General features: G+C 47.8%; 3 protein-coding genes across 4 annotated transcripts in view; 2 read left to right on the top strand and 1 right to left on the bottom strand.

The window, feature by feature from the left end:
- Positions 1-12,425, top strand: part of iqgap3 (IQ motif containing GTPase activating protein 3) — a 45,389-nt gene extending 32,964 nt beyond the window's left edge. Inside the window, exons 36-38 of the mRNA XM_034553988.1 lie at positions 1,053-1,178; positions 10,151-10,259; positions 11,640-12,425. Of these exons, the coding sequence (XP_034409879.1) occupies positions 1,053-1,178; positions 10,151-10,259; positions 11,640-11,753 (349 nt within the window). The 3' untranslated portion in view covers positions 11,754-12,425. The remainder of the gene's footprint in view (positions 1-1,052; positions 1,179-10,150; positions 10,260-11,639) is intronic.
- The window catches only part of pnp4b (purine nucleoside phosphorylase 4b), a 392,972-nt gene that overhangs the window by 361,110 nt on the left and 3,917 nt on the right, over positions 1-27,945 (top strand). The window contains exon 2 of one of the 2 annotated variants that reach the window (XM_034554008.1): positions 25,154-25,364. In XM_034554008.1, the coding sequence (XP_034409899.1) occupies positions 25,342-25,364 (23 nt within the window). In that variant the 5' untranslated portion in view covers positions 25,154-25,341. Of the gene's footprint in view, positions 1-25,106; positions 25,365-27,945 lie in introns of both variants that reach the window. The other variant, XM_034554009.1, reaches the window with a different exon arrangement.
- On the bottom strand, positions 12,956-17,945 carry LOC117745577 (ankyrin repeat domain-containing protein 34A). The gene is made up of 2 exons (XM_034553994.1): positions 17,405-17,945; positions 12,956-15,974 (listed from the first exon to the last, which is right to left on the bottom strand). The coding sequence occupies exon 2, from the start codon at positions 15,914-15,916 to the stop codon at positions 14,312-14,314; it is 1,605 nt and encodes a 534-aa protein (XP_034409885.1). The 5' UTR covers positions 15,917-15,974; positions 17,405-17,945; the 3' UTR covers positions 12,956-14,311.

Here is a 27,945-nt window from a genome sequence, read left to right as displayed (position 1 = left end):
GGTAGATAGACGGGTGGGTATGTAGGTAGATAGACGGGTGGGTATGTAGGTAGATAGACGGGTGGGTATGTAGGTACATAGACGGGTGGGTATGTAGGTAGATAGACGGGTGGGTATGTAGGTAGATAGACGGGTGGGTATGTAGGTAGATAGACGGGTGGGTATGTAGGTACATAGACGGGTGGGTATGTAGGTAGATAGACGGGTGGGTATGTAGGTAGATAGACGGGTGGGTATGTAGGTAGATAGACGGGTGGGTATGTAGGTACATAGACGGGTGGGTATGTAGGTAGATAGACGGGTGGGTATGTAGGTAGATAGACGGGTGGGTATGTAGGTAGATAGACGGGTGGGTATGTAGGTAGATAGACGGGTGGGTATGTAGGTAGATAGACGGGTGGGTATGTAGTTAGATAGACGGGTGGGTATGTAGGTAGATAGACGGGTAGGTATGTAGGTAGATAGACGGGTGGGTATGTAGGTAGATAGACGGGTGGGTATTTAGGTAGATAGACTGGTATGTAGGTAGATAGACGGGTGGGTATGTAGTTAGATAGACGGGTGGGTATTTAGGTAGATAGACTGGTGGGTATTTAGGTAGATAGACTGGTATGTAGGTAGGTAGGTAAGTAGACGGGTATGTAGACAGGTATGTAGGTAGATAGACGGGTGGGTAAGTAGGTAGGTAGATGGGTAGATATGTAGATGGGTGGACAGACAGACAGACAGGTAGGTGGGTAGGTAGGTAGACGGGTATGTAGGTAGGTAGGTAGACGGGTATGTAGGTAGGTAGGTAGACGGGTATGTAGGTAGGTAGGTAGACGGGTATGTAGGTAGGTAGGTAGACGGGTATGTAGGTAGGTAGGTAGACGGGTATGTAGGTAGGTAGGTAGACGGGTATGCAGACGGGTGGACAGACAGACAGACAGACAGACAGACAGACAGACAGACAGACAGGTAGGTAGACAGACAGGTGGACACAATAAAAGGACTGGTGCTCTCACTCAAACACAGGTCAAAGGTAAAACATTGTGATTGGTTGTGTGTTGCAGTAAATCAACCAATAAGAAGGCAGCAGAGAGCAAAGGGAAGAAGAAGCTTCCTGCTCTGAGCTACAGCGCCACCCGTCTGCAGGAGAAGGGAGTGCTGCTGGAGATAGAGGACCTACCCTCTACACAGTGAGACGCACAGCTACACAGCTACACAACACCTGTTGGACACTACACAACACCTGTTAGACACAACACCTGTTGGACACTACACAACACCTGTTAGACACTACACAACACATGTTGGACACAACACCTGTTAGACACTACACAACACAACACCTGTTAGACACTACACAACACCTGTTAGACACTACACAACACATGTTGGACACTACACAACACCTGTTAGACACTACACAACACCTGTTGGACACAACTACACAACACCTGTTAGACACTACACAACACCTGTTGGACACAACTACACAACACCTGTTAGACACTACACAACACATGTTGGACACTACACAACACCTGTTAGACACTACACAACACCTGTTGGACACAACTACACAACACCTGTTAGACACTACACAACACCTGTTAGACACTACACAACACCTGTTAGACACTACACAACACCTGTTAGACACTACACAACACCTGTTGGACACAACTACACAACACCTGTTAGACACTACACAACACCTGTTAGACACTACACAACACCTGTTAGACACTACACAACACCTGTTAGACACTACACAACACCTGTTAGACACTACACCTGTTGGACACTACACAACACCTGTTGGACACTACACAACACCTGTTGGACACTACACAACACCTGTTAGACACTACACAACACCTGTTAGACACTACACCTGTTGGACACTATACAACACCTGTTAGACACTACACAACACCTGTTAGACACAACACCTGTTGGACACTACACAACACCTGTTGGACACTACACTACACCTGTTGGACACACACTAACGCTACACAACACCTGTTGGACACACACTAACGCTACACAACACCTGTTGGACACACACTAACGCTACACAACACCTGTTGGACACACACTAACGCTACACAACACCTGTTGGACACACACTAACGCTACACAACACCTGTTGGACACACACTAACGCTACACAACACCTGTTGGACACACACTAACACTACACAACACCTGTTGGACACACACTAACACTACACAACACCTGTTGGACACACACTAACGCTACACAACACCTGTTGGACACACACTAACGCTACACAACACCTGTTGGACACACACTAACACTACACAACACCTGTTGGACACACACTAACGCTACACAACACCTGTTGGACACACACTAACGCTACACAACACCTGTTGGACACACACTAACGCTACACAACACCTGTTGGACACACACTAACGCTACACAACACCTGTTGGACACACACTAACGCTACACAACACCTGTTGGACACACACTAACACTACACAACACCTGTTGGACACACACTAACGCTACACAACACCTGTTGGACACACACTAACGCTACACAACACCTGTTGGACACACACTAACGCTACACAACACCTGTTGGACACACACTAACGCTACACAACACCTGTTGGACACACACTAACGCTACACAACACCTGTTGGACACACACTAACACTACACAACACCTGTTGGACACACACTAACACTACACAACACCTGTTGGACACACACTAACGCTACACAACACCTGTTGGACACACACTAACGCTACACAACACCTGTTGGACACACACTAACACTACACAACACCTGTTGGACACACACTAACGCTACACAACACCTGTTGGACACACACTAACGCTACACAACACCTGTTGGACACACACTAACACTACACAACACCTGTTGGACACACACTAACGCTACACAACACCTGTTGGACACACACTAACGCTACACAACACCTGTTGGACACACACTAACGCTACACAACACCTGTTGGACACACACTAACGCTACACAACACCTGTTGGACACACACTAACACTACACAACACCTGTTGGACACACACTAACGCTACACAACACCTGTTGGACACACACTAACGCTACACAACACCTGTTGGACACACACTAACGCTACACAACACCTGTTGGACACACACTAACGCTACACAACACCTGTTGGACACACACTAACGCTACACAACACCTGTTGGACACACACTAACGCTACACAACACCTGTTGGACACACACTAACGCTACACAACACCTGTTGGACACACACTAACGCTACACAACACCTGTTGGACACTACACAACACCTGTTGGACACACACTAACGCTACACAACACCTGTTGGACACACACTAACGCTACACAACACCTGTTGGACACTACACAACACCTGTTGGACACACACTAACGCTACACAACACCTGTTGGACACACACTAACGCTACACAACACCTGTTGGACACACACTAACGCTACACAACACCTGTTGGACACACACTAACGCTACACAACACCTGTTGGACACACACTAACGCTACACAACACCTGTTGGACACACACTAACGCTACACAACACCTGTTGGACACACACTAACACTACACAACACCTGTTGGACACACACTAACGCTACACAACACCTGTTGGACACACACTAACGCTACACAACACCTGTTGGACACACACTAACACTACACAACACCTGTTGGACACACACTAACACTACACAACACCTGTTGGACACACACTAACGCTACACAACACCTGTTGGACACACACTAACGCTACACAACACCTGTTGGACACACACTAACACTACACAACACCTGTTGGACACACACTAACGCTACACAACACCTGTTGGACACACACTAACGCTACACAACACCTGTTGGACACACACTAACGCTACACAACACCTGTTGGACACACACTAACGCTACACAACACCTGTTGGACACACACTAACGCTACACAACACCTGTTGGACACACACTAACACTACACAACACCTGTTGGACACACACTAACACTACACAACACCTGTTGGACACACACTAACGCTACACAACACCTGTTGGACACACACTAACGCTACACAACACCTGTTGGACACACACTAACACTACACAACACCTGTTGGACACACACTAACGCTACACAACACCTGTTGGACACACACTAACGCTACACAACACCTGTTGGACACACACTAACACTACACAACACCTGTTGGACACACACTAACGCTACACAACACCTGTTGGACACACACTAACGCTACACAACACCTGTTGGACACACACTAACGCTACACAACACCTGTTGGACACACACTAACGCTACACAACACCTGTTGGACACACACTAACACTACACAACACCTGTTGGACACACACTAACGCTACACAACACCTGTTGGACACACACTAACGCTACACAACACCTGTTGGACACACACTAACGCTACACAACACCTGTTGGACACACACTAACGCTACACAACACCTGTTGGACACACACTAACGCTACACAACACCTGTTGGACACACACTAACGCTACACAACACCTGTTGGACACACACTAACGCTACACAACACCTGTTGGACACACACTAACGCTACACAACACCTGTTGGACACACACTAACGCTACACAACACCTGTTGGACACTACACAACACCTGTTGGACACACACTAACGCTACACAACACCTGTTGGACACACACTAACGCTACACAACACCTGTTGGACACTACACAACACCTGTTGGACACACACTAACGCTACACAACACCTGTTGGACACACACTAACGCTACACAACACCTGTTGGACACACACTAACGCTACACAACACCTGTTGGACACACACTAACGCTACACAACACCTGTTGGACACACACTAACGCTACACAACACCTGTTGGACACACACTAACGCTACACAACACCTGTTGGACACACACTAACACTACACAACACCTGTTGGACACACACTAACGCTACACAACACCTGTTGGACACACACTAACGCTACACAACACCTGTTGGACACACACTAACACTACACAACACCTGTTGGACACACACTAACACTACACAACACCTGTTGGACACACACTAACGCTACACAACACCTGTTGGACACACACTAACGCTACACAACACCTGTTGGACACACACTAACACTACACAACACCTGTTGGACACACACTAACGCTACACAACACCTGTTGGACACACACTAACGCTACACAACACCTGTTGGACACACACTAACACTACACAACACCTGTTGGACACACACTAACGCTACACAACACCTGTTGGACACACACTAACGCTACACAACACCTGTTGGACACACACTAACGCTACACAACACCTGTTGGACACACACTAACGCTACACAACACCTGTTGGACACACACTAACGCTACACAACACCTGTTGGACACACACTAACGCTACACAACACCTGTTGGACACACACTAACGCTACACAACACCTGTTGGACACACACTAACACTACACAACACCTGTTGGACACACACTAACGCTACACAACACCTGTTGGACACACACTAACGCTACACAACACCTGTTGGACACACACTAACACTACACAACACCTGTTGGACACACACTAACGCTACACAACACCTGTTGGACACACACTAACGCTACACAACACCTGTTGGACACACACTAACGCTACACAACACCTGTTGGACACACACTAACACTACACAACACCTGTTGGACACACACTAACGCTACACAACACCTGTTGGACACACACTAACGCTACACAACACCTGTTGGACACACACTAACGCTACACAACACCTGTTGGACACACACTAACGCTACACAACACCTGTTGGACACACACTAACGCTACACAACACCTGTTGGACACTACACAACACCTGTTGGACACACACTAACGCTACACAACACCTGTTGGACACACACTAACGCTACACAACACCTGTTGGACACACACTAACACTACACAACACCTGTTGGACACACACTAACGCTACACAACACCTGTTGGACACACACTAACGCTACACAACACCTGTTGGACACACACTAACACTACACAACACCTGTTGGACACACACTAACGCTACACAACACCTGTTGGACACACACTAACGCTACACAACACCTGTTGGACACACACTAACGCTACACAACACCTGTTGGACACACACTAACACTACACAACACCTGTTGGACACACACTAACACTACACAACACCTGTTGGACACACACTAACGCTACACAACACCTGTTGGACACACACTAACGCTACACAACACCTGTTGGACACACACTAACGCTACACAACACCTGTTGGACACACACTACCACTACACAACACCTGTTGGACACACACTAACACTACACAACACCTGTTGGACACACACTAACGCTACACAACACCTGTTGGACACACACTAACGCTACACAACACCTGTTGGACACACACTAACGCTACACAACACCTGTTGGACACACACTAACGCTACACAACACCTGTTGGACACACACTAACGCTACACAACACCTGTTGGACACACACTAACGCTACACAACACCTGTTGGACACACACTAACACTACACAACACCTGTTGGACACACACTAACGCTACACAACACCTGTTGGACACACACTAACGCTACACAACACCTGTTGGACACACACTAACGCTACACAACACCTGTTGGACACACACTAACGCTACACAACACCTGTTGGACACACACTAACGCTACACAACACCTGTTGGACACACACTAACGCTACACAACACCTGTTGGACACACACTAACGCTACACAACACCTGTTGGACACACACTAACGCTACACAACACCTGTTGGACACACACTAACGCTACACAACACCTGTTGGACACACACTAACGCTACACAACACCTGTTGGACACTACACAACACCTGTTGGACACACACTAACGCTACACAACACCTGTTGGACACACACTAACGCTACACAACACCTGTTGGACACACACTAACGCTACACAACACCTGTTGGACACTACACAACACCTGTTGGACACACACTAACGCTACACAACACCTGTTGGACACACACTAACGCTACACAACACCTGTTGGACACTACACAACACCTGTTGGACACACACTAACGCTACACAACACCTGTTGGACACACACTAACGCTACACAACACCTGTTGGACACACACTAACGCTACACAACACCTGTTGGACACACACTAACACTACACAACACCTGTTGGACACACACTAACGCAACACAACACCTGTTGGACACACACTAACACTACACAACACCTGTTGGACACACACTAACACTACACAACACCTGTTGGACACACACTAACACTACACAACACCTGTTGGACACACACTAACGCTACACAACACCTGTTGGACACACACTAACGCTACACAACACCTGTTGGACACACACTAACACTACACAACACCTGTTGGACACACACTAACGCTACACAACACCTGTTGGACACACACTAACGCTACACAACACCTGTTGGACACACACTAACACTACACAACACCTGTTGGACACACACTAACGCTACACAACACCTGTTGGACACACACTAACGCTACACAACACCTGTTGGACACACACTAACGCTACACAACACCTGTTGGACACACACTAACACTACACAACACCTGTTGGACACACACTAACACTACACAACACCTGTTGGACACACACTAACGCTACACAACACCTGTTGGACACACACTAACGCTACACAACACCTGTTGGACACACACTAACACTACACAACACCTGTTGGACACACACTAACGCTACACAACACCTGTTGGACACACACTAACGCTACACAACACCTGTTGGACACACACTAACACTACACAACACCTGTTGGACACACACTAACGCTACACAACACCTGTTGGACACACACTAACGCTACACAACACCTGTTGGACACACACTAACGCTACACAACACCTGTTGGACACACACTAACGCTACACAACACCTGTTGGACACACACTAACGCTACACAACACCTGTTGGACACACACTAACGCTACACAACACCTGTTGGACACTACACAACACCTGTTGGACACACACTAACGCTACACAACACCTGTTGGACACACACTAACGCTACACAACACCTGTTGGACACACACTAACACTACACAACACCTGTTGGACACACACTAACGCTACACAACACCTGTTGGACACACACTAACGCTACACAACACCTGTTGGACACACACTAACACTACACAAAACCTGTTGGACACACACTAACGCTACACAACACCTGTTGGACACACACTAACGCTACACAACACCTGTTGGACACACACTAACGCTACACAACACCTGTTGGACACACACTAACACTACACAACACCTGTTGGACACACACTAACACTACACAACACCTGTTGGACACACACTAACGCTACACAACACCTGTTGGACACACACTAACGCTACACAACACCTGTTGGACACACACTAACGCTACACAACACCTGTTGGACACACACTAACGCTACACAACACCTGTTGGACACACACTAACGCTACACTACACCTGTTGGACACACACTAACGCTACACAACACCTGTTGGACACACACTAACGCTACACAACACCTGTTGGACACACACTAACGCTACACAACACCTGTTGGACACACACTAACGCTACACAACACCTGTTGGACACACACTAACTCTACACAACACCTGTTGGACACACACTAACGCTACACAACACCTGTTGGACACTACACAACACCTGTTGGACACACACTAACGCTACACAACACCTGTTGGACACACACTAACGCTACACAACACCTGTTGGACACACACTAACGCTACACAACACCTGTTGGACACACACTAACACTACACAACACCTGTTGGACACACACTAACGCTACACAACACCTGTTGGACACACACTAACGCTACACAACACCTGTTGGACACACACTAACGCTACACAACACCTGTTGGACGCACACTAACGCTACACTACACCTGTTGGACACACACTAACGCTACACAACACCTGTTGGACACACACTAACGCTACACAACACCTGTTGGACACACACTAACGCTACACAACACCTGTTGGACACACACTAACGCTACACTACACCTGTTGGACACACACTAACGCTACACAACACCTGTTGGACACACACTAACGCTACACAACACCTGTTGGACACACACTAACGCTACACAACACCTGTTGGACACACACTAACGCTACACAACACCTGTTGGACACACACTAACGCTACACAACACCTGTTGGACACACACTAACGCTACACTACACCTGTTGGACACACACTAACGCTACACAACACCTGTTGGACACACACTAACGCTACACAACACCTGTTGGACACACACTAACGCTACACAACACCTGTTGGACACACACTAACGCTACACAACACCTGTTGGACACACACTAACGCTACACAACACCTGTTGGACACACACTAACGCTACACAACACCTGTTGGACACTACACAACACCTGTTGGACACACACTAACGCTACACAACACCTGTTGGACACACACTAACGCTACACAACACCTGTTGGACACACACTAACGCTACACAACACCTGTTGGACACACACTAACACTACACAACACCTGTTGGACACACACTAACGCTACACAACACCTGTTGGACACACACTAACGCTACACAACACCTGTTGGACACACACTAACGCTACACAACACCTGTTGGACGCACACTAACGCTACACTACACCTGTTGGACACACACTAACGCTACACAACACCTGTTGGACACACACTAACGCTACACAACACCTGTTGGACACACACTAACGCTACACAACACCTGTTGGACACACACTAACGCTACACTACACCTGTTGGACACACACTAACGCTACACAACACCTGTTGGACACACACTAACGCTACACAACACCTGTTGGACACACACTAACGCTACACAACACCTGTTGGACACACACTAACGCTACACAACCTGCAGGTTTAGGAACGTGGTCTTCGACATCGTTCCCGCTGCTGAGAACGGAAGCTTCAGCGTTAAGGCTCGATTCCTCGGGGTGGAGATGGAGGAGTTCCTCCTCAAATACCAGGTACAAGCAGGCCAAGTACTGGGCTCAAGTAGGTTAAATACTGGGCTCAAGCAGGCCAAGTACTGGGCTCAAGTAGGTTAAATACTGGGCTCAAGCAGGTTAAATACTGGGCTCAAGCAGGCCAAGTACTGGGCTCAAGTAGGTTAAATACTGGGCTCAAGCAGGCCAAGTACTGGGCTCAAGTAGGTTAAATACTGGGCTCAATTAGGTTAAATACTGGGCTCAATTAGGTTAAATACTGGGCTCAAGCAGGTTAAATACTGGGCTCAAGCAGGCCAAGTACTGGGCTCAAGCAGGTTAAATACTGGGCTCAAGCAGGCCAAGTACTGGGCTCAAGTAGGTTAAATACTGGGCTCAAGCAGGCCAAGTACTGGGCTCAAGTAGGTTAAATACTGGGCTCAAGCAGGCCAAGTACTGGGCTCAAGTAGGTTAAGTACTGGGCTCAAGTAGGTTAAATACTGGGCTCAAGTAGGTTAAGTACTGGGCTCAAGCAGGCCAAATACTGGGCTCAAGTAGGTTAAGTACTGGGCTCAAGCAGGCCAAGTACTGGGCTCAAGCAGGCCAAGTACTGGGCTCAAGCAGGCCAAGTACTGGGCTCAAGCAGGCCAAGTACTGGCCTCAAGCAGGTTAAGTACTGGGCTCAAGCAGGTTAAGTACTGGGCTCAAGTAGGTTAAATACTGGGCTCAAGCAGGTTAAGTACTGGCCTCAAGCAGGTTAAGTACTGGCCTCAAGCAGGTTAAATACTGGGCTCAAGCAGGTTAAGTACTGGCCTCAAGCAGGTTAAGTACTGGCCTCAAGCAGGTTAAGTACTGGCCTCAAGCAGGTTAAGTACTGGCCTCAAGCAGGTTAAGTACTGGCCTCAAGCAGGCTAAGTAATGGGCTCAAGCAGGCTAAATACTGGGCTCAAGCAGGCTAAGTAATGGGCTCAAGCAGGCTAAGTAATGGGCTCAAGCAGGCTAAATACTGGGCTCAAGCAGGCTAAATACTGGGCTCAAGCAGGCTAAGTAATGGGCTCAAGCAGGCTAAGTAATGGGCTCAAGCAGGCTAAGTAATGGGCTCAAGCAGGTTAAGTACTGGGCTCAAGCAGGCTGAATACTAAGGTGTGTGTGTGTGTGTGTGTGTGTGTGTGTGTGTGTGTGTGTGTGTGTGTGTGTGTGTGTGTGTGTGTGTGTGTGTGTGTGTGTGTGTGTGTGTGTGTGTGTGTGTGTGTGTGTGTGTGTGTGTGTGTGTGTGTGTGTGTGTGTGTGTGTGTGTGTGTGTGTGTGTGTGTGTGTGTGTGTGTGTGTGTGTGTGTGTGTGTGTGTGTGTGTGTGTGTGTGTGTGTGTGTGTGTGTGTGTGTGTGTGTGTGTGTGTGTGTGTGTGTGTGTGTGTGTGTTAGGACCTGCTACAGCTGCAGTATGAAGGCGTTGCGGTGATGAAGATGTTCGACAAGGCGAAGGTCAACGTCAACCTGCTCATCTTCCTCCTCAACAAGAAGTTCTTCAAGAAATGAACCAAGCTATTTACTTTACATTCCTATCTCTGCGTGTGTTGATTTATATTATGCTTTTAAACATGCAGAGTGAAGCGTCACCTCTACCCTCCTATCCCTGCTATATCTCACTCCCTAAAGTCACTTTTCGTAAATCAAACCGAGTGGAGTGTCTCCATCCTCCTATCTCTGTTATATCTCACTCCTTAAAGTCACCTTTAGTAAATCAAACCGAGTGGAGCGTCTCCATCCTCCTATCTCTGTTATATCTCACTCTGTAAAGTCACCTTTAGTAAATCAAACCGAGTGGAGCGTCTCCATCCTCCTATCTCTGTTATATCTCACTCCCTAAAGTCACCTTTAGTAAATCAAACCGAGTGGAGCGTCCCCTCTACAGATTTTATTAGTCTCTAAAGACGACAAACAGACTTCAGAGTTTAATCTCATTTTAGAAAATCAATAGTCAGTTGATCAGATGACTGATCAATAGCAGATGACTGATCAATAGCAGATGACTGATCAATAACTGATGACTGATCAATAACTGATGACTGATCAATAACTGATGACTGATCAATAACTGATCAATAGCAGATCAATAACTGTACATATTGTCTGTCTTTCTCTTCTGTCCACAAGGAAACTTTTAAATGTGTTTAAACTGTTTTTACTTCATTAAATATCTGAACGTCTTCAGCTGTTTCTGACTAGAATCAATTTGTGTATGTGTGTGATGTTTACTTTGTTTATTTGTGTGTTTTCTTTGATGTTTACTTTGTATGTGTGTGATGTTTACTTACACACTAGAACATGCGATTCTTCAATTTTTTCATGAATCACTTTTCTCTTCTTGTGACAACAGGAAGGGAAATTAAACACATTTTAGTCACAGTATTAGTTACTAGAGTGGAACCAGGGGAAACTGTTAGCCTAGCTTAGCATAAAGACTGGAACCAGGGGAAACTGTTAGCCTAGCTTAGCATAAAGACTGGAACCAGGGGAAACTGTTAGCCTAGTTTAGCACCAACAATGGAAGGGCTAAACGACAAAAGGAAATGCCAACACTTGCGTAGCATTTTATTTAATGCTAACCAACATGAAATAATTAATATTTTTCCATACAGGCCTCATGTTAATAGCTTGATTAGCCGCTAACTTTCTTTCCTTACTAATCAGGAAGTTAAACTCTTCTGAATTGACACATTCATGGTTTCTCAGTTTCCTGTAATTAGAACTTATTGAAGCTTCAGACGTTACAGAGGCTCTCTTAGCACTTAGCGAGCTAGCAACAAGCTAAATCAAATAGTTGTATCTCGTGCTGACAGACGTACATTCTGGTGTTAGCAGCTGCTAGCAGCTAGATGTTGCAGTTGTTTATTGAGGTGTAGAAACAGTTAGCATGAAATAGTTCACATTAAATATCTGGAAGAGACTAAATTAATTCAGAAGGAATTGCTTTGATTTGTAGTTTCAGCCAAAAGTAAATCTGCACACATTATTTTGAATCAAATTCAACTTTGTTGAACAAAGACACATGAATACCAATCGTATTATTTATAGTCGATCAATAGGAAGCCGCGGCCGAGCTAGCGTGACACTAAGCTAACGGAGAGCTTTATCTTTCCTCTTTAGTAACTTTTATTAAATAAAAACATTTTAGAGGAAACAGATTTATGACTGATTAGTGCGCTGTTAGCTGTTAGCGGCTAGCCGCCGGCTAGGCTGTTGCCATGTTGAGAGCCGTTTAGAGGCAATCGAAACGCTCCCTCTGAGGTGGGCACACACTCCTCCGAGGTGGGGCTGTTCTTTATGGTCCGTCAGCGCCCTCTTGAGTCCAACCACGTGAAGTGCTTCAGGGTTGACGCGCTCATCTTTACAGTATTTACAGTCTCAGCACGATTTCTTTGGAATTTTATGAACAAGAAAAACACGTTAATATCAACACAAGACCGGAGAAACATCGTTGATACGTTTCAGACGGTAAAATAAAGACGGTTCATTCAGAGGAACTCTGCTTCATTTACACAGAAATACCAAGTAGACCAGTAAGTAGAGCGTGCAGCGCAGTAGGGAGTCATCACTCTTCAATCAGAACAGGAGCTTATGGTTCAAATAAATATGTTCATGAACAAATGTCATCAGTTAAACTTCAGCTCCAGCAGAAGGTTCATGTGAGACAAATGGACCTCAGTGCAAATTGTGCATCTGTAAACATCGAACCAGTCGGATTATAATCTTTAAATAGTTTCATCAGTTTGTGAGGGGATGAAATGAGGAAGCATCAGGAACGTAAATGGATTGTGAACCCAGAAAAGCTTCAGAGGACTCAGGTTCAGGTCCTGAGACTCTGGGGGACTCTGACAGGACTGAAGAGTTCAAAGAGCTTAAAGGGGCCTGAAGTCTTGTTTTGGTGACATCTATGTTGATTTAACCTGTTAGTGCAGCCCTCCATGGAGACATGGTGGTTTTGAATGAGGTCGTCAGTGAGATGATGATCTGATGGAGAAGCTTCACAGTAAATCACTACCCTGAAAGTCTCTGCAGCTACCCATCATGCTTTGCTCCGACGCCTCCCGTCGTCAATCCCCGTGGGACTCGACAACCTTCTCGGCCAGAATCTCCTGGAAGGTGGAGAGCTGCTTCATCTGCTCCGTCTGCATCGAGTGCCTCCTCATCAGCTTCTTCTTCATCTTGAAGTCGGGGCCCCGTTTGGGCGAGGCGGGGGCCACGGGGACCAGGATCTTGTGCCCGGAGTGGATGGGGGAGGTGGGCTTGCCGTTGGCCCGGATGTCGGGGATGGGTCTCTGGGGGTTGATGTTGAGCGGCGGCAGGAAGCCGGGCCTGGTGTGGGAGATGTGGTCCAGAAGGAGGGTCCCGGAGCCCCGACGCTCCAGCAGCCCCGGGGGACGCCTGCGCACGCTGATGGGGGACACCGAGTTGGGGATGTTCTCCAGAGACTCCCTGGAGGAGCTGGTGACCAGCGACAGGGGGGAGGCGTTGTACCTCCTCCGCTCCACAGACACCCGACCGGAGTCCGGAGACCCAGGGATGGACTCCGGGCTGAGGTGAGTGTCCGACTCGTAATGCTCCATCCGGGTCAGTTTGGGGTGAGCCAGGGCCCGGGCAGCAGCCGCACCGGGGCCGCCGGCATTCTCCTGGGACTCTGGGGCTGTGTTCCTACGGTACAGGATCTGATGCTGCTGGACTTTGTCGGCCCAGGAGGAACCGGACAGGGCCGCGTAGTCCTCGGAGCAGGACCGATCGATGAGTTTGGGGGAGCAGGGGTCATGGGTCTCGATGCTGTGCCGGCGTGACAGCCGAGGTCTTACCTGCTCTGCGATGGACAGCCCGTTAATCTCGGCGATCGTCCTGCTCAGATCGCAGCCTCCTCCCTCCTCCTGTAGGCCGCTGTCCAACCTCTCCTGAGGAACCCCGATCAGGGCCGAGGGCGCCACCAGGCCCCAGGGCTCCGAGTTCAGCCTCTTCAGCAGCTTGCGTGGCGGCGGCCTCTTTTCTCCCGGAGGTCGAGCCGAAGGTAAAGGCAACGCCGAGGTGAGCGCGAAGCTGAAGATCCCCTCCTCGTCTCTGCTCTTGTCTCCCAACGGCGAGGAGGTGCCGATCTCCACCTCGGAGGGAGACATGCAGGTCGGTGACAGTTGTTCCAAGATGCACGGCGATGGAGGGGCATTGAGGTACTGCTTGGTCTTCTTGGTGCCGGAAGGAGACGTGTCGGTAGTGATGATGATCACCTCCTTGCCTTTTGCTTTGCAGGCATCCAGGAGCACCTGCAGGGTGTCGCGGTCTCCCTTGTTGATGGCGTGGACGAGAGCCGAAGAGCCGGAGTAATCCTTGAGGCTCGGATCGGCCCCGTTTTCCAGCAGGAGCGAGACCACCTCCATCCCCGCCTGCTCGGCACAGGCGTGCATTAGCGCCGTCCTCCCGCTCTTGTCGGGGATGTTCGGGTCGGCGCCTTTCTCCAGCAGGTACCTCACCATCCTCTGCCGGGTCTGCGGGTCGTCATAGCTCGCCAAGCAGGTGGCGGAGATCGGCGTCTCCCCACGCTCGTTGCCCTCGTTGATGTAAGCTCCGCCCTCCAGCAGCAGGCGGGTCAACCTCAGCTTCCCCTGAAAGACGGCTTTGAGGAGGGCGTTCCCCTCGGTCTGCAGGGGTCCCCCATCTCCCATGATCCCTCTTCTCAGACCTCAACGCTGAGTGCCCATCCTCCATGAGAAGTCATGTGACCTGCAGCACAAACACATGAGGTGGGTGAAGACTGAGGAGGACACGTGAACTTATTAAAACCATCAGGATGCTGCCCTTTGATGCTGGAAGACGTTTCACTGCCACAGAATTACAGACAACCCTCGAGCCACTCTGTCTCTTTGTCTGTCAGTCTGACTCGTTGTCTCTCTGTCTCTTTGTGTCTTTGTCTCTCTGTCTGACTATTTGTCTCTCTGTCTCTTTGTGTCTCTGTGTCTCTGTCTGTCTCTTTGTGTCTTTGTGTCTCTGTCTGACTCTTTGTCTCTCTTTCTCTTTGTGTCTTTGTCTCTTCGTCTCTGTCTGACTCTTTGTTTCTTTGTCTGTCTCTTTGTCTGTCAGTTTGACTCTTTGCCTCTCTGTCTGACTCTTTGCCTCTTTGTCTCTGACTCAGTACAGAGTGAGACTTGCATCATGGCAATACTCTCTCCAAAGTGAGAGTATTGATACTAGTACTACTGAATACTAGTATCAGTAACATCATAACCCATCAGAGAGCATAGAGTGAAAAGATGCAGCAGGTTCATTAACAAACTTCAGGACTTCAACAGCCAATCAACAGCTACCCTGTCACATGACCCTCATAGAGGTTCCAATACAACATAGAGGAAACCTACTCATTTACTTTAATCTGACCTCAGATCAGCTGCCTTTTACAGACATCTGACATCCAGCAGAAACTTATTTATATATATATATATATATATATATATATATATATATATATATATATATATATATATATATATATATATATATATATATATATATATATATATATATATATATGACATTTCCAAATACAGCTGTCTCTGTAAAGTAAGATACGTGTGTACTGTGTGTACTGTGTGTACTGTGTGTACTGAACAGTTATCAGTGTTTCATGTTGACGCACAGTTGGACTTTGAACCTGTCGCCTGTTTTTACTATTTAGAAACAACTCTGATCACATCTTAGATACACACAATATATATATATATATATATATATATATATATATATATATATATATATATATATAACTGTATATATAACTATATACACACACAATATATATAACTATATACACAATAAAGAGCGAGAGGTGCTGCTGCACAACCAGCTGAGCTCTGTACACACACAACCTGTGTAATACACTCTGTCTGTGTGTATAATATTCAGTTATTGTAGATTCTTTACTGTTTTTATTATTATTATTACTAGTTTATCATATCACTTTTTTTATTTATTTGACTCTTTACTGCTGCTGTGATCCAGTGAATAGGACTAATAAAGGAATATCTTATATAACTAGATATACAAACTATATATATATATATATATACATATATATATACGTGTATATGTGTAACCCCTCTGAATATAATGACACTAAGTAAACTCATAAAGTGCTATCATAAGAAATACTTTGATACCTTTATTTTGAAGGCAGCATTCATAACCATTCCAGCCGTCATCACCTGCAGCAGGTCACGTGTCTCTGCTGCCACTCAGGTGCATGATGAAGATGAAGATGAAGATGTGGCGGAATGCGGCTCTACGTCACTCTGACGCAGTGATTTCTATATTTACACACCGGTGGCGAAGTTAACGGCAGCGTGCGCGTGCGTGCGCACGTGCGTTCATGCACACACACGAACACACACATACAGGATCAGAAGGTGTGTTTCTGCTGCATCATCATCTTCATCATCATCACTGTCAAACCGTGTTATCCCGTTAAAATCACAGAATACCGACAACACACAGACACGCGCACGCGCACGCACCGGGAGCAGCCGTTTAGACCCGCTTTGCAGCAGCTGATGAAGATGGAGGGATGATGAAGAGGAAGATGGAGATGGAGGAAACAGGAGCTCTTTTCTTCCTTACCACCGAGCTGAAGATCCTTCTTCATCTTCATCATCGTCATCACCGGACCGCCCGTTACCGACCGGCACTGACGGTGCCGCCTGTTTACTGACTGACGGAGCGCACCAACACTCCTCCTCCTCCTCCTGTCAGAGCCCCCCCCATCATCACGTGAAACATTTAAAGTTTAAATATCAACTCCAGATATTTAGAACTATTTATTTGTATTTATATATGTGTGGATATATTTAAACAAATAAATATATGCATATATATATATTTATCTTTATTTATTTGTTTGTGGTATATGTCTGTCACATATACATTCAATATATGTGTATGTATGAATATATATTTAAACAAATAAATAAATGTATATATGCACATATTTATATTATATTTGTATATAAATGTATTTATATAAATAGCTTAGATTGAGGAGGAGCATTCCACTGCTCCACCAGTGATATGATGGTTCTGCCGACGCTCCCGAGTCAGCAGGAGAAACGGTGCTTGTACTGCGGCCATTTTGTAAACTCTGGTCCAGTAAAAGACACCAGTCCTCCAGAGGGCGCTGATGAGCCAGAACGTTAAGAAATGCCCTCTCGGCCTCTAAATCATGCTCAGCATACCCAGTCTCAGTCCATACGACTGGGCTACTGTCGTATTGATCTACCCTCGGCTTAGGAGACCCTCCTATCGACTGGGCTAATGTCATATTGGACTACCCTCGGCTTAGGAGACCCTCCTATCGACTAACCTACTGTCATATTGGACTACCCTCGGCTTAGGAGACCCTCCTATCGACTAACCTACTGTCATATTGGACTACCCTCGGCTTAGGAGACCCTCCTATCGACTGGGCTAATGTCATATTGATCTACCCTCGGCTTAGGAGACCCTCCTATCGACTGGGCTAATGTCATATTGGACTACCCTCGGCTTAGGAGACCCTCCTATCGACTGGGCTAATGTCATATTGGACTACCCTCGGCTTAGGAGACCCTCCTATCGACTAACCTACTGTCGTATTGATCTACCCTCGGCTTAGGAGACCCTCCTATCGACTGGGCTAATGTCATATTGGACTACCCTCGGCTTAGGAGACCTTCCTATCGACTGGGCTAATGTCATATTGGACTACCCTCGGCTTAGGAGACCTTCCTATCGACTAACCTACTGTCATATTGGACTACCCTCGGCTTAGGAGACCCTCCTATCGACTAACCTACTATCATATTGGACTACCCTCGGCTTAGGAGACCCTCCTATCGACTAACCTACTGTCATATTGGACTACCCTCGGCTTAGGAGACCCTCCTATCGACTAACCTACTGTCATATTGGACTACCCTCGGCTTAGGAGACCCTCCTATCGACTAACCTACTGTCATATTGGACTACCCTCGGCTTAGGAGACCCTCCTATCGACTAACCTACTGTCATATTGGACTACCCTCGGCTTAGGAGACCCTCCTATCGACTAACCTACTGTCATATTGGACTACCCTCGGCTTAGGAGACCCTCCTATCGACTAACCTACTATCATATTGGACTACCCTCGGCTTAGGAGACCCTCCTATCGACTGGGCTAATGTCATATTGGACTACCCTCGGCTTAGGAGACCCTCCTATCGACTGGGCTACTGTCATATTGGACTACCCTCGGCTTAGGAGACCCTCCTATCGACTGGGCTACTATCATATTGGACTACCCTCGGCTTAGGAGACCCTCCTATCGACTGGGCTACTGTCATATTGGACTACACTCGGCTGAGGAGACCCTCCTATCCACTTCATTACCACCCCATCGCCTGCATGACTGTGCTATTAACCTCCTCCCGGGTATGTCGCCCCACAGAGGTAGACTTTTTTTTCCTGTCTGCCCCTGAGAAAAAAACATGGAAAAGTATAACAACGACTCCTTGGCTGCTGGTCTCATTAAAACATCTTCATCTCCTGCTTCTTCTTCTGTGAGTAATTCCCTGCAACCTTGCATTGATTACAGAGGACTCAATGACATCACTATAAAGAACAGGTACCCTCTTCCACTTCTTTCCTCTGCTTTTGAGCTGCTACAAGGGGCTACTGTCCTTTATAAACTCGATCTCCGCAATGCTTACTTACTGAGAATCCGGGAGGAGAATGAGTGGAAGATTGCCTTTAATACTCCTCCTGGACATAACATGTATTTAGTAATGCCTTTTGGTCTCACCACTGCTCCCGATGATCTCCGGGATCTGACCAAAGTTTTGTGTTTTTGTATATCTGAATTACCTTCTGATTGATTCCAAGTCACCACAGGAGCATGTGGTACATGTACGGCAAGTTCTCCAAAGACACCCTGATCGTAAAGGCCGAAAGGTGCAAGTTTCATACTAAGTCAACGCAGGCAACTTCTAGATGGGCTCTGCTCAGACCAGAACAGTTGCGGACTGGCCTCCACCTTCCAAATGCTTTCTGGGCTTCGCTCACGTCGATTAGCGGTTCTTCCGTAACAGCCGTTCCGTGGCTGCCGCTCACCGCTCTCACCTCCCAGCATGAGGTTGATCATGTTGGGAGGGTGAGGGTCTCCTGGCGTGTCACCTGGAGAGCAGACGCACCCTGGCGCTGCTCAGGTAATGCTTTTGGTGGTCTACCATGAAGGAGGACACCAAGGGATTTGTCTGTGCTTTCCAAATCTAGCCTCTGCATCGGACCACTCACAAAGCGCCATCCGGTCTTCCTCATCTCGCGTTGGGTTTCATAACCATTTCATTCCCTGTTTCTCGGGTCATCAATCCTGCAGCCATCCGCCTTTGTCTGCCCCTTCCCCGTAAATATATAAACATGCATATATGCATACATGTTTATATACACATCTATTACAGTGTAATATCAATATTACTATTAGTAGTATTTTGTATTATATTGATTATAGTTTATATTATTGCAATCAGTCAGACAACTGATTCATTATAAAATATAATATTTTAAGATGTATTATTAGTGGAAGTGGTGATGACAAAAATAAAATACCGCAGGACACACACACACACACAGACAGAAAGAGACTATTGCTATTATGGAAACACAGTTTCTATGGCAACTGATGTGCTGGATTCCTGCAGAAGCGTTCCCACGGCGACACACACACACACACACACACACACACACACACACACACACACACACACACACACACACACACACACACACACACACACACACACACACACACACACACACACACACACACACACACACACACCGGATGATGGAGGTTTTACTGACGTAGCAGAAACAGTTTGACCTCAACCTGCAGATGAACAGTAAGTCCTCATACTAGTACTACAGTAAGAGTATTAGTACAATAGTAAAATAAGAACCGGACCTCTGGTCCTCCATCATGCCTCTCTAAACCCCCACCAGACTTCTGGTCCTCCATCATGCCTCTCTAGACCTCCACCAGACCTCTGGTCCTCCATCAGACCTCTGGTCCTCCACCAGACCTCTGGTCCTCCATTAGACCTCTGGTCCTCCATCAGACCTCTGGTCCTCCACTAGACCTCTGGTCCTCCATCAGACCTCTGGTCCTCCACCAGACCTCTGATCCTCCACCAGACCTCTGGTCCTCCACCAGACCTCTGATCCTCCATTAGACCTCTGGTCCTCCATCAGACCTCTGGTCCTCCACCAGACCTCTGGTCCTCCACCAGACCTCTGGTCCTCCATCAGACCTCTGATCCTCCACCAGACCTCTGGTCCTCCATCAGACCTCTGGTCCTCCACCAGACCTCTGATCCTCCATCAGACCTCTGATCCTCCATTAGACCTCTGGTCCTCCACCAGACCTCTGGTCCTCCATCAGACCTCTGGTCCTCCACCAGACCTCTGGTCCTCCACCAGACCTCTGGTCCTCCATTAGACCTCCGGTCCTCCACCAGACCTCTGATCCTCCATTAGACCTCTGGTCCTCCATCAGACCTCTGGTCCTCCACCAGACCTCTGATCCTCCATCAGACCTCTGGTCCTCCATCAGACCTCTGATCCTCCATTAGACCTCTGGTCCTCCATCAGACCTCTGGTCCTCCACCAGACCTCTGATCCTCCATCAGACCTCTGGTCCTCCACCAGACCTCTGGTCCTCCACCAGACCTCTGGTCCTCCACCAGACCTCTGGTCCTCCATCAGACCTCCGGTCCTCCACCAGACCTCTGATCCTCCATCAGACCTCCGGTCCTCCACCAGACCTCCGATCCTCCACCAGACCTCTGATCCTCCATTAGACCTCTGGTCCTCCACCAGACCTCTGATCCTCCATTAGACCTCTGGTCCTCCACCAGACCTCTGGTCCTCCACCAGACCTCCGGTCCTCCACCAGACCTCCGATCCTCCACCAGACCTCTGATCCTCCATTAGACCTCTGGTCCTCCACCAGACCTCTGGTCCTCCACCAGACCTCTGATCCTCCATTAGACCTCTGGTCCTCCACCAGACCTCTGATCCTCCATTAGACCTCTGGTCCTCCATCAGACCTCTGGTCCTCCACCAGACCTCTGATCCTCCATTAGACCTCTGGTCCTCCATCAGACCTCTGATCCTCCATTAGACCTCTGGTCCTCCATCAGACCTCTGATCCTCCATTAGACCTCTGATCCTCCACCAGACCTCTGGTCCTCCACCAGACCTCTGATCCTCCACCAGACCTCCGGTCCTCCACCAGACCTCCGATCCTCCACCAGACCTCTGATCCTCCACCAGACCTCTGGTCCTCCACCAGACCTCTGATCCTCCATCAGACCTCTGATCCTCCATCAGACCTCTGATCCTCCATTAGACCTCTGATCCTCCATTAGACCTCTGGTCCTCCACCAGACCTCTGATCCTCCATCAGACCTCTGGTCCTCCACCAGAACAACATGGCTCTTAAGTCCTCTGTTGCGTATCAGAGTTGTGTGTTCTCCCCTCCCCCCCTTTTTTTCCACCTGTGCAGGCCAATCCTGCTGCACCTGGGTTCCTGAAGGCCAGCTGGCCAATCAGCGGGCCCCGTTTCAAAAGGAGGAAGCCTGAAGCCATGAACAGTGACTCTGCAGACGTGAAGGTTTGTGGTGAGAGGGTGAGGACATAAGAACGTTGGGTAATTGGTTGGTGCTCCCTCTGTATTTGTTTAGGTAGATCCTTGTTTAGAGAAGCATGTGAAGCCATTTTGTTTGTTTCTTTCCTAGAGTAGGTTAGCCAGTCCTAGTTTTGTTGTTATAATAATAATAATAATAATAATAATAATACTTAGAATGTCAGGAATCAACCATCATACGTTAAAAAAAACAAAAACTGGATTGAATAAAATAGCTATAAAAAGTCATATGTATAGCCCAGAATCATAAATCCCAACCTCCCATCAGAGGGCTTTACAATCTATACCCATACGACATCCCTGACCTTTGACCTCACATCAGGAACAACTCCCCAAAAACAGAAAAAAACCTTTCAGGGTAAAAAAGGTAAGAACCCTTCAGGAGAGCAACAGAGGAGGATCCCTCTCCCTCATGTCATGTGACCAGATGAACACTAGATGTCATGTGACCAGATGAACAATAGATGTCATGTGACCAGATGAATAATAGATGTCATGTGACCAGATGAACACTAGATGTCATGTGACCAGATGAACAATAGATGTCATGTGACCAGATGAACAATAGATGTCATGTGACCAGATGAACAATAGATGTCATGTGACCAGATGAATAATAGATGTCATGTGACCAGATGAATAATAGATGTCATGTGACCAGATGAACAATAGATGTCATGTGACCAGATGAATAATAGATGTTATGTGACCAGATGAACACTAGATGTCATGTGACCAGATGAACACTAGATGTCATGTGACCAGATGAACAATAGATGTCATGTGACCAGATGAACACTAGATGTCATGTGACCAGATGAACAATAGATGTCATGTGACCAGATGAACAATAGATGTCATGTGACCAGATGAACACTAGATGTCATGTGACCAGATGAATAATAGATGTCATGTGACCAGATGAATAATAGATGTCATGTGACCAGATGAACAATAGATGTCATGTGACCAGATGAATAATAGATGTCATGTGACCAGATGAACACTAGATGTCATGTGACCAGATGAACAATAGATGTCATGTGACCAGATGAATAATAGATGTCATGTGACCAGATGAACACTTGATGTCATGTGACCAGATGAACACTATATGTCATGTGACCAGATGAATAATAGATGTCATGTGACCAGATGAACAATAGATGTCATGTGACCAGATGAACAATAGATGTCATGTGACCAGATGAACAATAGATGTCATGTGACCAGATGAACGACCTGTAGTGTCACGGGCTGTCGCTAGGACAGGCTAGCCTGGGGCGGTGCAAAAAGAGAGCTGGACACAGGCACGTCCGAGGGTATTTAACAAAAAGTAAGGTTTATTTCCCATCCCACCAGCAAGGTAACGTCCAAACAACAAAGTATCAAAAAAGGTCCAGTTAGCCAACACAAAACATCCCGGAGGAGAAAGTGGTTAATTAACCAAAAACAACTCAATCCTGGTGAATCCAGACTACGAGGTCCTCTCCCTTGTTGTCCTCTTCCAGGTGCTCGTGGGTTCACCTTCCGCTCTCCTTTCTCCTTCCCAGGTGCTCTCCCTTAAGTCTCCCAGCCCTGCCTCAATCAGGTGCCTTAAGCAGCTGCAGCTGGGTGAGCGGTGAGGCAGGCTGGGAGATGTAGTTCTTGCACTGGCGGCCATTTTGTAGCGCCCCTCCACTACCTGTCCCCTTGTGATGCCACAGGAGTTACAGAGTTACATAAACATTCAATGAATATGACAGAAATTATGAATAATTAGTATATGCTCTGTTACATACAAACAACAACAATATGTTGTTGTCTACAAACACAACTTTATAAATTGTTATATATAAACATAACTAAATATATTGTTATATACAAAATAACAACATATATAGTTGTTTGTATACAACAACATATATTGTTATTTTTGTATGTAACAATATAATATACGTTTTTACATTTGTATATAACAATATATATGTTGTTATATTCAAATAAAACAAAAAACTAAAATAATGAATTCATAAACTTTGAAGACAGTTTGGAGACATGATGATATATGATTGATAGATGCAGGAATATATTCTATTCTATAAAGTAATTATATATTAGAATCACATATATATATATATACCTGAGACTGTAATGTCGGCTGTTACAGAGGTCAAAGGTCACATACAGAGTCAATGACCCGACTGTTTTCACCAGCTGGGATTCAGCCAATCGGTGCAGGGCACACTCTCCCTGTCTGACCCGTGTTCCTCGTGTTCCTCGTGTTCCTCGTGTTCCCCGTGTTCCTCGTGTTCCTCGTGTTCCTCGTGTTCCCCGTGTTCCCCGTGTTCCCCGTGTTCCTCGTGTTCCTCGTGTTCCCCGTGTTCCTCGTCTTCGGTGAGACAATGCACGCCAAAGGAAGCTGCAGGTAAGACCCCTCACTTCAATAACCTATCAATCCAGATTCACGCACTTTAATAGAAATAATTAGATTAAATAAATCAGATTTATTAACACATTCATATTCTACACAAAGCTGTAAAAAACAAACAATGACAACCAGTTAAAGTTGCTCAATATCATCAGTCAGTCTGAGCCTCCTGGTGGTCCTTAGACCCTCAGATCAGGAATACTGATATATAATAATGTACACTTATTGATCCCGTGGGTAAGAACTTTTATCTATAAAGATATATATATATAAAGATATATATTATAAAGATATATTATATATATATATATATATATATATATTTATAAAGATACACATATAATTGCAAAAATGCGGTCAAAAGTAAAAAGACCCCGCTGTAGTTCAACTTCAAAGTTTAATTTAAATATTAAGTTCTCCATCTTATTTCTCATGTTTAATCTGTCCGGATCCTTCTGGCTGTTCACACCGGACGACACGTTGGAACAACCAACTTCCTTACGTTACATTCCGTGACTCGACAACATTATTTAGAAATGTAAACTTTCACTTGTGTATTTTCTCCTTCGTCATTGTTTCCTGTTGCGAAATGCATTCTGGGATATTTGGAGTACCCTCCCCCTCTCCCCCCGCTCAGTAACAGGACCCTCCCCCTCTCCTCCCCCTCAGTAACAGGACCCTCCCCCTCTCCTCCCCCTCAGTAACGGTACCCTCCCCCTCTCCTCCCCCTCAGTAACAGGACCCTCCCCCTCTCCCCCCGCTCAGTAACAGGACCCTCCCCCTCTCCTCCCCCTCAGTAACGGTACCCTCCCCCTCTCCTCCCCCTCAGTAACGGTACCCTCCCCCTCTCCTCCCCCTCAGTAACAGTACCCTCCCCCTCAGTAACAGGACCCTCCCCCTCAGTAAAGGTAGCCTCCCCCTCTACTCCCCCTCAGTAACAGGACCCTCCCCCTCAGTAAAGGTAGCCTCCCCCTCTACTCCCCCTCAGTAACAGGACCCTCCCCCTCTCCTCCCCCTCAGTAACGGTACCCTCCCCCTCTCCTCCCCCTCAGTAACGGTACCCTCCCCCTCTCCTCCCCCTCAGTAACAGTACCCTCCCCCTCAGTAACAGGACCCTCCCCCTCTCCTCCCCCTCAGTAACAGTACCCTCCCCCTCTCCTCCCCCTCAGTAACAGTACCCTCCCCCTCTCCTCCCCCTCAGTAACGGTACCCTCCCCCTCTCCTCCCGCTCATTAACGGTACCCTCCCCCTCAGTAACAGTACCCTCCCCCTCTACTCCCCCTCATTAACAGTACCCTCCCCCTCAGTAACAGAACCCTCCCCTCCCCCTCAGTAACAGTACCCTCCCCCTCAGTAACAGGACCCTCCCCCTCTCCTCCCCCTCAGTAACAGGACCCTCCCCCTCTCCTCCCCCTCAGTAACAGTACCCTCCCCCTCTACTCCCCCTCAGTAACAGTACCCTCCCCTCCCCCTCAGTAACAGTACCCTCAGTAACAGGACCCTCCCCCTCAGTAACGGTACCCTCCCCCTCTACTCCCCCTCAGTAACGGTACCCTCCCCCTCTCCTCCCGCTCAGTAACAGTACCCTCCCCCTCTCCTCCCCCTCAGTAACAGTACCCTCCCCCTCTCCTCCCGCTCAGTAACAGTACCCTCCCCCTCTCCTCCCACTCAGTAACAGTACCCTCTCCTCCCCCTCAGTAACGGTACCCTCCCCCTCTCCTCCCGCTCATTAACAGTACCCTCCCCCTCTCCTCCCCCTCAGTAACGGTACCCTCCCCCTCTCCTCCCCCTCAGTAACGGTACCCTCCCCCTCTCCTCCCCCTCAGTAACGGTACCCTCCCCCTCTCCTCCCCCTCAGTAACGGTACCCTCCCCCTCTCCTCCCGCTCAGTAACGGTACCCTCCCCCTCTACTCCCCCTCAGTAACGGTACCCTCCCCCTCTCCTCCCCCTCAGTAACAGTACCCTCCCCCTCTACTCCCCCTCATTAACAGTACCCTCCCCCTCTCCTCCCCCTCAGTAACAGTACCCTCCCCCTCTCCTCCCCCTCACTAACGGTACCCTCCCCCTCTCCTCCCCCTCAATAACAGTACCCTCCCCCTCTACTCCCCCTCATTAACAGTACCCTCCCCCTCTCTAACAGTACCCTCCCCCTCACTAACGGTACCCTCCCCCTCTCCTCCCCCTCACTAACGGTACCCTCCCCCTCTCCCTCAGTAACAGTACCCTCCCCCTCTCCTCTCCCTCAGTAACGGTACCCTCCCCCTCTCCTCCCCCTCAGTAACAGGACCCTCCCCCTCTCCGCCCCCTCATTAACAGTACCCTCCCCCTCTACTCCCGCTCAGTAACAGGACCCTCCCCCTCTACTCCCGCTCAGTAACAGGACCCTCCCCCTCTCCTCCCCCTCAGTAACAGTACCCTCCCCCTCTACTCCCCCTCAGTAACAGTACCCTCCCCCTCTCCTCCCCTCAGTAACAGTACCCTCCCCCTCTCCTCCCCCTCACTAACGGTACCCTCCCCCTCTCCTCCCCCTCATTAACAGGACCCTCTCCTCCCCCTCAGTAACAGTACCCTCCCCCT

This window comes from Cyclopterus lumpus, chromosome 16 (genome assembly GCF_009769545.1).
Source record: "Cyclopterus lumpus isolate fCycLum1 chromosome 16, fCycLum1.pri, whole genome shotgun sequence".
NCBI classification, from domain to species: Eukaryota; Metazoa; Chordata; class Actinopteri; order Perciformes; family Cyclopteridae; genus Cyclopterus; species Cyclopterus lumpus.
The sequence above is the reverse complement of the archived record's forward strand: the minus strand, read 5'-3'. Positions and strand labels throughout refer to the sequence as shown.

What these genes read in the sequence shown, in the direction of transcription:
- LOC117745577 (XM_034553994.1), bottom strand. Translation starts at nt 15,916, where the DNA reads ATGGGAGATGGGGGACCCCTGCAGACCGAGGGGAACGCCCTCCTCAAA.